Raw genomic sequence first — 11,248 nt, 5'->3', positions numbered from 1 at the left:
TAACTTTTCATATTTGTCAATGTATCTCTTTGATTATAAATATCTTTAACTATACATTTGGGAATACATGATCATGTTTGTTTTTAATAGACTAATATTATTATAATAATAGACATTATGGTCAAAGTGTGCTATATTATCTAAGAGGCAGCGTTGGATTTTGTCTCATGGCATTAATACTAAATATATATCTATTTCGTATAATTTCAAGTATAACTAAAACTGATATGATGATATCATATATCAATGTTCAAGTTGTATGTTGGTGACTTGAACTTTAAAGTGTTGCATATAGTAAATAAAAATAAAAGGAGCACTATAGTAAGAAAATTTTGAATTTTTTTCAATAAATTAATACTTTACTAAATTCAAAATTCTAGACCCGCCTCTATATAAGATGGTAAGTAAAGGAAATTTACCGAGCAAAAGTTATTTGTACACATACGATAAAGAAAATGATTATATCTTATAAGATAAGGAACCAGCCTAAACTAGTACATTTATTTACTGCAAATACAATTCAGAGTTGCATACCATAGCAATTTTATAGCATGGAGAAGATGTTATGCCATTAATTCTCTAAACATATAACCCTCATATTACTTATTCCAAATTAACCATGTATAGCCTCAACACCTTTCATTTGGCCTTAGATCCTATGGAATTGGATCCCTTTCAATATTACTATCAAATTACTAGAAGATAGGACCAGCTGAAACAATCTCCTCTGTCAGCTTATTATCCTTGCCAATCTGGTAGTTGGTAAACACCTCAAAATTCTTCTTAAATAGCGTGGCCAATTTCAATAGTGTCTCCTTATGAGCATCCTTATCTGGCCACTATATCACAAATGAAAACTGCATAAGTGAGTTTTCAAATCACAAGGACATAGGAAGAATAACTATGGAGGAAAAAAGGCAGTGCAACTAACCGCGTTAACTGGGTCAAGGATTTCTGAAGGTACACCCTCGATCTCAGTTGGTATCTCGAGTCCAAAAACTTGTGTCTTCTTATAGTTTGCATTCAGCAAGGCACCTGAGTGTATAGCATCGATGATCTTTCGTGTGTATTGCAACTTGATACGACTGCCCACTCCATACCTATGCAAAACCGGAAACCAAATTAAGAACTCTCTGAGAATTTTTCTATCAGCATCACAGTACTAATATCACATACACTATCACCATGTATATGATCTGTGCAATTTACCTGCCACCAGACCAACCAGTGTTGACGAGCCAGCCTGTGGCACCGTACTTCTGCATCTTCTCAGCAAGCATAGCGGCATACTTAGTAGGATGCATCATAATGAAAGCTGCACCAAAGCAGGCTGAGAATGTTGCTGTAGGCTCCTTAATGCCATCTACTGTGCCAGCCACCTGAAGTTTCAAGGAGATCCAATTACCCAAATTAATTACACTATACATTCGTGTATTTTGTTTAGCCTAATGTTGATGCAGTATGCACGTCTTAATTACCAGAGCAGTATATCCACTTATGAAATGGTACATGGTTTGAGGAAGGTTGAGCTTGCTAACAGGTGGGAGGACACCAAAAGCATCACAAGCTAAAAGAATGACATTCTTCGGATGTGGCCCAACACATGGTATCTTCGCGTTTGGAATGTACTCAATAGGATATGCTGCTCGTGTATTCTCTGAAACAAGAAAAGATGAGAGATATCGATATGAGGAAAAGGTATACTCATATGACACGAGGGAAACAGAGATAAAACAAACCCCGAATTAGAAAAAGAAAAGCCAGTGTTAAGTTTTTGAAAAACATCCATATTTAATAAAGACTTTGAGAAACAGAGGGAGTATGTAGTAGAGTTTGGGCTTCTTCTATTACCTGTAACGGATTTGTCAGTGTAATCCACTTCACGAGTATGCTCATCGAATACCACGTTCTCAAGCACTGATTCATTCACAAAAATTCCATGTAATTTGTCATATAGGTTGGCATTGATTGACATTACTTTTTGGTATTTCAAGTACATGAAACTTCAAGTTTTTCTTTTGAGGTGACATGAAATTTGCAGTTAATTAAGCAACACATTACATACCAGTTCCAAATTTGATGGCATTCCAAATATCAGGCTCTTTTTCCCTTGAGAGATCAATACACTTAGCATAACAGCCACCTTCGATATTTGACACACCATTATCGCTCCAGCAATGCTCGTCATCACCAATCAAGTAACGATTATGATCTGTTGATAGAGTAGTTTTCCCAGTACCTGCCATACGAGATTCAAAGGTCATAAGTGAAAGATAATACTAAATATTATTATCTCCCATCATGCAATATATACTTCATTATATATAAGCAAAGTGGCAAGGGAGAGAGCAAAAAGATGGTACATTGTATGACACATTGTGACCATATGGCTCAACATCTCGAATGTCCTAAGAAGACTATACCTGACAAGCCAAAGAAGAGGGCGACATCGCCATCTTTTCCCATATTGCAGCCAGAATGGAGAGATAGAATTTGACGCTTAGGCATGAGATAATGCATAACACTGAAAAGGCCTTTCTTCATCTCCCCGGCATACTGAGTGCCAAGGATCACCATCTCTCGTCTAGCAAGATTAATATCTATGCTAGTCGAGGATGTCATGTAATGAGTGTAACGATTACATGGGAACTTTCCAGCATTGTATATGGTGAAGTCTGGAGTACCAAAATTCTCCAGCTCTTCGGGTGTAGGTCGGATGCACCTGCCACCCATCTAGTTATTCATTTTGCACATAATCTAAATGCTATAAAATTCATACACCAATGTACATACTGCAGTATACCTTAATTCACACTTTCTGTTTCAAAACATTAGGAATTGCTGTCAGATTATTGAGTACTGAATACTTACATGTTGTGCATAAAAAGAGAATGGTAAGCTCTAGCAGATACAATCCTGACTTTGATTTGGTTTTGTGGATCCCAGTTGAGGAATTGATCATTCACAAATACCTGTAAAATTTCACAATATAATTTAACCACCCGTTAATTATGTTCATCACTCAGAGATAGTTTTTAGCTAGATTATACTGTGTTTCAACAGGTAATATGCTGATTCATGTACTCACTAACATTTCAGCTGGTGCAGTTGGACATGTCCAAGAATCAAACTAGGCTTCAAGTATATATTAAGACTCTGACACATCCAAGTATCAAACTCGGTCATTTCATGTGAATTTTTCCATGTTTTTGTATAAAAAAAAAAAGTATAAGGGTCTGTTTGCATGTTGGGTTGAATCCCATTGATCCACATGTGAGTGTCCCGCATTGGAGAGGGAGAGACTAAACCACTTTATAAGCTTTGGAGTTACTCCTCCGATCCTATCTTCAATTGATTTTAGGATGGAACCTCCTTGGACTTGTAAGTGGGCTATATTTTCCTCATCCTTATTGAATTACCCAGGCCCATTTCATAATAATCGAGTAACAAAGGCTGAATCCGTTCCACAAAGTTTTACTCATATTCAGTTTTCATATGTTCCATAAAGTCTTATCTACTAGTATTACTTAAATCCGTTTTTACATAAGTTCCTAATTTTTATCCGTCCTTATCTTACCTTGTTGGATCCAACTTACACTAAATCTTTATATTTCTCTCTACCTCAATCCCTAAACTGGAGTATATGATGTTACTTTCACACTCTCTCTTCTATCTCCTAACAATAATTAAGTACATACTTATGGAACAGATTGAATATGACATTTTACAAAATCTCCCCCAAGTACATCCAACACGACATCTCGAAAACGACACCGGAGTTATGTACATTGCTTACTACCATTTTTTCCTTGTGTCCTAGCACCAAAAAATTGCCATATGTGAAGATAAGAAAACAACAATTGTTTCATGGTAGAGTACTATGCAAAAGGTCCATTGAACATGAAGATAACATTAGGGATAATAAGTGGACAAAAGAAGGGTGCTACTCCCAAGGAGCTTTGCTAAGGGATATATCTTGAACAAATTATCTTAAGCCTTATATTGACATCATCAACATTTTGTTCTCTTTCTTCATTCAATCATCTTTATGGCTTTATCTAGGACAAATCACATAATGCTCCAAACTCCAAAGTTATCTGGTCATCATCATTATAGTGGTTAGTTACAAAGGAAAGTTTTTTAGATAATTATTTTGGGTAAAATGTGCTTCTTACTTTACTTATATGAAGTATAATCTTGCAAATTACACAAATTAAAGGATCTTAGTTTTGCAACTCGAGTCACACTTAAGCAAGATAACCTACTTGTAAATGTCATTATCTGATGTAATTAAGTAAATAAGCACAAATTTAAAAAGATAAGAGTTGTACAATGGAAAGAAATCAAGATAAACATAATAGAAACTTTCAAGTACAATGAAGTTAAATCCACCACCAGAGGGGTAGATGAGGGTGTGCAAGGAGCCCAACAGCACAGGGCCCCAAAATTATAAAGGCCCCAAAATATATTATTTTGAAAATTTTACTTTATATTTGAAGAAATCACCCTTGTTTTCCACCCTTAATAAATTTGTCAATGATTTATCTTTAAATTTTCAACTTTCCATCTTTAGAACTCTAACCTTTCATCTTTATTTTCTATAATTTTAGGGGCCCAAATTTCATGCTAGAACCGGGGCCCCAAAATCTTCAAGACGACCCTATCCACAACCTTAGTTACATAGACTCTTCAATTCATCTCAAGTACCCGTGTCTGTCAAGACACTTGGACGTGGACACGGACACTTGGACACTTCATTTGGGTCAAAATCATTGAAAAATTTGTCAATGATTAGCCGAGTCAGACACTTGAACACGTACCCGTATCAGATATGGGTATAAGAGTCCAGGTAACATAGTAATGAAGCAATTATGGGCTAGGTCACATTATATAAATATTGAAAATGGCAATTTTACTAGCATTATATATACTCAAGAAGATATAGCATGAAGATGAAATTGGGAAAAGAACCTTGTCTAAAGAATTTAAATAATCAACAGCTCTCTCTCTGTTAACCATGAAGGTATGTTCGTCCATCTCAATGTTAGGTGAACCCCTGCAACATTATTATACAACATTATTACTCCATCCAAAAATATTAAATTACAAAAATAAGCCTAGTAGTGAAGAGAAAAAGACAGATATTTCAATTATTACTACAATTTGTTCATATTTGATCAACTTACTTGCCCCACCAAAGCTCATCTTCAACAGTCTCATCTCTTACAACACGCTTGTCTCTTGGAGATCTCCCTGTCTTTGCTCCTGACAATGTTGCCAGTGCACCAGTTGATGTTACGAATGACCCTTTTTCATATTTGATTGCTTGCTCATACAATTCTGCACCAATGTAAATCAATTGCAACTATCAGTGTGTTGTTTGGTTGACATAAAAAAAAAAAAGGCGTAAAATAGTCTATAGAAAGGGGAGGAATGTGGAGCTGTTTGGTCGACAAAAATATAACATTTTCTAGGTAATTTTACTTCTCACAACATAGAAAATAGAGGGAGTTAGTTATCTAAGACCAGTGAAAATTCCGAGAGTTTTACTACTCGAGATAAATAAGACAAAATATTACACTTCGCATAAAGTATCGTATCATTATTTAGTGGCTATGTTTGAAATCTTAACACTTTATTTTTACAAATATTATTAAAGGAGATGGTCTAATTTTAACATAAAAGTAGATCTAGTCACTAAATAGATTAAACTAATCAACAAAAGAAATTAATTTAATTACTATTGGGTTAATTTTGTTTTGAATATTGAGCTTACCATTGTCTAATATTAATTTAAAAATAGACGGTCTTACAAGACAAAATCTTATTTTTATAGATAAATATTATCTATTGATCTAAGTGAACCTTAAAAACACATAAAATTGGAGAAAAAGTTATTTCTTCCTTTTGGAGTAATGATTCTTTCTATCGTTTAGAATTTTTTTAACAAAAAATTGAGAAATATAAAGCCAATTAATATATAAACATTTATTAATGTATAAATTTTTAATTATAATTTAAATATAAATTCAATTTAATGAATTAATCTAAAACTAGAAATGAATAATCCATATTACACAAGTTATGGTGGCTATAATTTTACCGTAGTCATTGTAAAAAAATTCTTGAAAATCAAATATGGCGTTTTATATTCAACCAAACAACTACTTAGACAATACTAGAATAACCGAAGTTGAAAATTGTAGATGTTTAAATAGTATATAGAGTTGGGAAAAAATATTACCAGCAGGAGAAAGATTGTAGAGGACATGAGTAAATTTGAGAGCGCTATCACTAACGCTAATGGTAGGAACAACCGGGTGGTGATGATGGACGTGTTTAAGAGGTTTTGATGGGTCTCCTCTTACAACCTTTGGCCCTGTTTCTCTTGCCGAAGATGCCAACGACGCACTATTTTTGTTTTATAAAAGCCATATAGTCACATTCAAAACATACATCAAGTTAGACAAGCAATTAATCAACGAGAGACTAGAGAAATAAAGCTCCAAAGTGAGTAAATTAATGACTAGAAATTAGTAAAATTTACAAAAGTTAAAGTCGAACTGAATAACAAAAAAAATTAATGGGTAAATTACAACACAAATGTAGCATCTTCTGTCCTAAAGTACTAGACTAAGAACTAAGAAGAGACTACATTTATTCATTGGTACTTGGTAGTGTATCAATAACATATTTTCAGCAACAATTCCATTATTTTTGCCTATGAATGGGTTATCCAATAGGTCGACAAAGTTTAATTCCGAAAACATATACATTTTTTGAAAATGATATATACAATCCTTTAAAATGAAAATATTAAGTAAAAAATAAGCATCAATTTTATTGATTGACGTGTAAATACTAAAAAGTTAGTTAGACTATAAAGAATAAATAAAGTTGTTATAAAAAGGGACCATCAATGATGGCGATTACATGGCAGCCGCACCTCTTGACGGAGAAGAATTTTGCAACTTATAAGTTCAAAGGAGTATCCATTCAAAAACTAATCGGTAATATGGAGGAGTAACTCCTCAAGGTATAATAAAATGGTTTATTTTTGTCCTTATGTTCAATATGGGACAACACTTACCTTCACACGTGAGTCGTTCATAGGACCTTAACAACTTAATCTATAGACTACAGGTGGTGATTGGTGGGCAAGACCTTAACGGTACATTTGATATTTGGTTATAAATAGTGGTAATGAGAATACATTTGTATGTAAATTTGTGAAGAAAAATATTGTTCATTGCCATAGTAATGCTAATTTATCCCGAAATGTCTACTTTTCTTCTAAAATTTTCTTTTCCATCCAATACCACCTTGTAGGTGATAATGAGTGGTAAGGAAAATTATAGGGGTGAGATAGCTTCATCATAGAAAAAACACAAAATTAGGAGTTGAAATTGCCTCTCCGTGGAAATTTTAAGAGTGCTTATCTATTGTAATATTAGATTGAAAATCCACTCCCATTACCACGATTTATTAACGACTATAAAATGAGCCGTAACAGGTGATGTCATCCAATGCCATCGGCCCATTAAGACGGGAAAATGCCACCTTTAATTCTAACCGCTAAAGTTGCTTTGCCAACTAACTAGTGCCTAAAGTTGACAAGAGAAGTAATAAGAAATGAACACCTTATAGACAATAAAGAATCCTTTTGTTGTGTGGATGATGTTGCCAAAGCCTCAATCTTCCTAGCACACTCTTCCATCAGTTGATGATCATCAACTCTATTCAATCCTTTGTTTGCTGAATCATTGTGATTTTCAAGACTTTCATAATTGAAGCATGAAACCCATTTGCGCCAAATGGGTTGGGACAACTTTGAATGGGCAGAATCACTACTTAATGAGTCCTTTTGAGCACAATAGCAGCAATTCATGCCTAAACAATTCATGGTTTTTTTGGACAATGTAGTTTCCACGTGATCTATTGTGGTCACATTTGTGGAAGAAAGTTCTTGGGTTTCAAGGACAACAGAGGAAGATGTGGTGTCCAAAAATATAGGGTTTACTCTTGATGACCTTCCCTTGCTTCTGCTGCCTACGTTGTTTCTGATGAGCAACTTCATCAATGTTAGCCCGAGATAACTTTAAGGGTTCGTTCGATATTGTTGTTAGTTTTCCGTTTTGGGTTTTAAAATTGGTTAAGTCGAATAGTGTAGGTGTATAATTAATTTGAAATATGTCATACTTAAATTATTCATGTTCATTCTTAGAAAGGTAATAGAAAATTAGAATCAATTTTTTCTTTCTTTCATAAATATCTTTTTAGTTCTAAAAGAACCGAAAAATTCAAAAATAAATCGATAACGAACGAACCTTGATTTACATATAACTAAACAACTTCTTACCATATAGCACCTCATTCCACATCTACGCATCTTTAGTTTAATTACACCATTAATATAGCAACTACTCCGTTCGTTCCTTATTGATGTTCCTAGTTTGACTTGCATATTTGTCAATGTACATAATTGATTATAAATATATATATATAATTATGTACTTGTGAAAATTATAAAAAAAATTGATAATATCAAAGTACTAATTGAGACAAATCAAACAAGACCCGACATGACTATATTTTTTCTTATATATTAAGAAAATTTTAAAAGAAAGAGTGGGGGACTTGGTGTCCACTCTCTTTTACCATTACCCTAAATAAAAAAAGGGTTATGCTATATGCAGCCCTAAGGGCTGCATATAAGACATAAATACATTGCTAAAAATGGAATTTAGTTGTAAATTCATGACAAAAGTTTGCATTAAATCTATGTAATAAATGATTAGTTAATGCTTGTTTTTTCCATTTTTAACTTCTTATATGCAACCCTTAGGGCTGCATTTAGCTTTTTCCATAAAATATTACCCCCTCCGTCCCATAATATAATGCCTACTTCATTTTTGGTGGGGTCAAACTTTAAAATTTTTGATCGAATATTCTCAGTTGTGTATATAAAAAACGTATTCATGTGTAATCTTGTTACATCCGTCTCGATGTGTAGTTTCATGATATCAACTTTTTTATATTTTTTTTATTAATACAGAATTGAAGATAATAAAGGTCAAAGTTACGTCTTGAAGACCGTATAAAAAAAAAACTTTATATTATGGAACGGAAGGAGTACTCGTTTTCTCGCGTTAATTAGCCATAAACCATGTGGGCCTCTGTTTTGGCCCACCCTGAATATGTGCCACGTTTTATTTCAGTTTCAACCATCTTAATCTTTATATCCACCGATGCGCCACGTCCAGATGGACCCCAAAAACTTCTGTAAGATGTATTCTATGTTTTGGATCTTTCTTCTCCCAATTTTTTTGACTTTTTTTAGGTTAGTTCAAGTAACTTTTACTTCCTTTTAAAAAAAAAAAAATGCTTTCCCTTCTCATAAAAGTTTATTACTTTGGATACAATAAATAGTGTTTATTGTGATTTTTGCTATTAAATGATCAAAATATATATGTTGTCTATGGTATTTAGGGAGCTATAAACACAGATATGTAGATAAAATAAAATGGTATATATACCATTAAATATCAACTCTCAAATTACCTACTAATCATATAAAAAAATGTTTCATAAAATTATTTTAGAAAGTAACACTATAAATATAATAATAAAATAAATCCAAATTTACAAATAAAAAAATATAAAAACCAACTTTAAAATATGCAAGTATTTTATTAAACAAAGGAAGTAATTTTTTTTTTAAGACATTTGTATTACTATGCACCTTACCTAAAATTACTTTATTATCAGTAATCTACTCTACTGATCTTTTCTTCCTCAAATATAGTCACATTTTTAAAATATATAATTACTTTTCTTTCACATTTATTGTATTTTTACATAATAATCTTTTTTTTCATATAGTCATCAATTCCGACCTATTATTACACATGTTAGCATTAGGTCTACACTTTACACCAGGTCCATTTAAAAAATTTCCTAAAAATGACGTTCCAAGTATAAGAAATTGCTTGACGTGGCAGCCTGACAGATTTAATACTTCCTCCATTTCGTTTTCAATACAATAAATGAATATTTTATATCTACAAATAATAATACCCCTTTATTGCATTTAAAATGAAACAGATAAAATACTATAAATAAAAATTATAGATAAGAAACGTAAAAAATAAAATTACCTAATGGATTGAAGTTGTTGTATTTGGCGTTCCTCTTCGGACAAGGTGGCAAAAGTTGGACCAAGTTGAAAACCTTTGCTTGGTGTTGTAGGCGCCGATCTCTTCTTTTGAAGGGAATGAAGTTCGTCTATTGTTTGAGCTTTTACCGGCAAAGAACTATCATCATGACATATTCCATTCCCATTCTTACCTTTTCCATTCCCATTCCCATTTCCATTTTCAGTTGTTTGTATCTTCTTCAACCCATTCCCTTGCATTCCCACGTTCAAGTTTCCGTTTTCCTTTTCCATTGCTCTATAATGACACCAAAAAAATTACATTAATCACCATATAATCACATACCAAATGTCTTGCGCTAATTGTTAAGATTAAAGTGCTGTGAACAATAAATCACAGGTTCAAATCTCCTCTCCCCTTCTTTATACTGCCTTCGTGACTTATATGGATCCAAATACTAAAAGGTCCTCAAAAAGATAAAATTGTTGATGTGGTCTTACTTTCAAGATAAGTTAATTGAAAATTTGCTTCCTAATTTTGGTTTTATTTTTTTACATTATTCTTATTCTAGAGGATTGTGACAAGATAACACCGCTAACAATTTGAGATGGTGTAACATTGAATTCATTGGCTAAGCGTGTTGCTATCTTTTCACATCCCTTAGACGTAGGTACATTAGAATAAATTTTTAAGACAAACAAACTATTGATTGGTATTTCTAAATTACGTGTCAAAAAAGTTAGTATAACAAGAGAAAAAAGTTCAATTTTCATTCTACACGTAGATGTAATTTACATTCTCTCACATTCTCGACATTTAAAAAGTAATTTACATTTTCTCACATTCTCGACCTAAGCACATGATATAGGAGAATGTGAGATATGTACAATGACACCAGGTGGCAAGAGCCAAGACGAGACGAATATTATGAAAAGATAATACATTTAAGACATACCTGACAAATATTGAGATTAATTATTAATCTCCAATGAGAAATAAAGAGAGAATAATTAATGAATGGGGGGAAGAATGAAGCTTAAAAACGAAGAGATTATGGAGTATCAAAGAAATGAGGAGAAGGATGAGTGTTGAAA

General features: G+C 32.9%; 1 protein-coding gene across 1 annotated transcript; it reads right to left on the bottom strand.

The window, feature by feature from the left end:
* Window positions 1-447: 447 nt before the first annotated feature.
* LOC104897815 (phosphoenolpyruvate carboxykinase (ATP) 1) lies at window positions 448-11,248 on the bottom strand. Its single transcript, XM_010684762.4, has 13 exons — window positions 11,110-11,248; window positions 10,158-10,451; window positions 6,245-6,411; window positions 5,187-5,340; window positions 4,972-5,056; window positions 2,872-2,972; window positions 2,424-2,722; window positions 2,066-2,239; window positions 1,852-1,917; window positions 1,479-1,657; window positions 1,210-1,379; window positions 932-1,100; window positions 448-839 (listed from the first exon to the last, which is right to left on the bottom strand). Exons 2-13 carry the CDS (start codon window positions 10,445-10,447, stop codon window positions 696-698), a joined length of 1,998 nt encoding a protein of 665 aa, XP_010683064.2. The 5' UTR covers window positions 10,448-10,451; window positions 11,110-11,248; the 3' UTR covers window positions 448-695.

Source organism: Beta vulgaris, chromosome 6 (genome assembly GCF_026745355.1).
Source record: "Beta vulgaris subsp. vulgaris cultivar EL10 chromosome 6, EL10.2, whole genome shotgun sequence".
NCBI classification, from domain to species: domain Eukaryota; kingdom Viridiplantae; phylum Streptophyta; class Magnoliopsida; order Caryophyllales; family Amaranthaceae; genus Beta; species Beta vulgaris.
The sequence above is the reverse complement of the archived record's forward strand: the minus strand, read 5'-3'. Positions and strand labels throughout refer to the sequence as shown.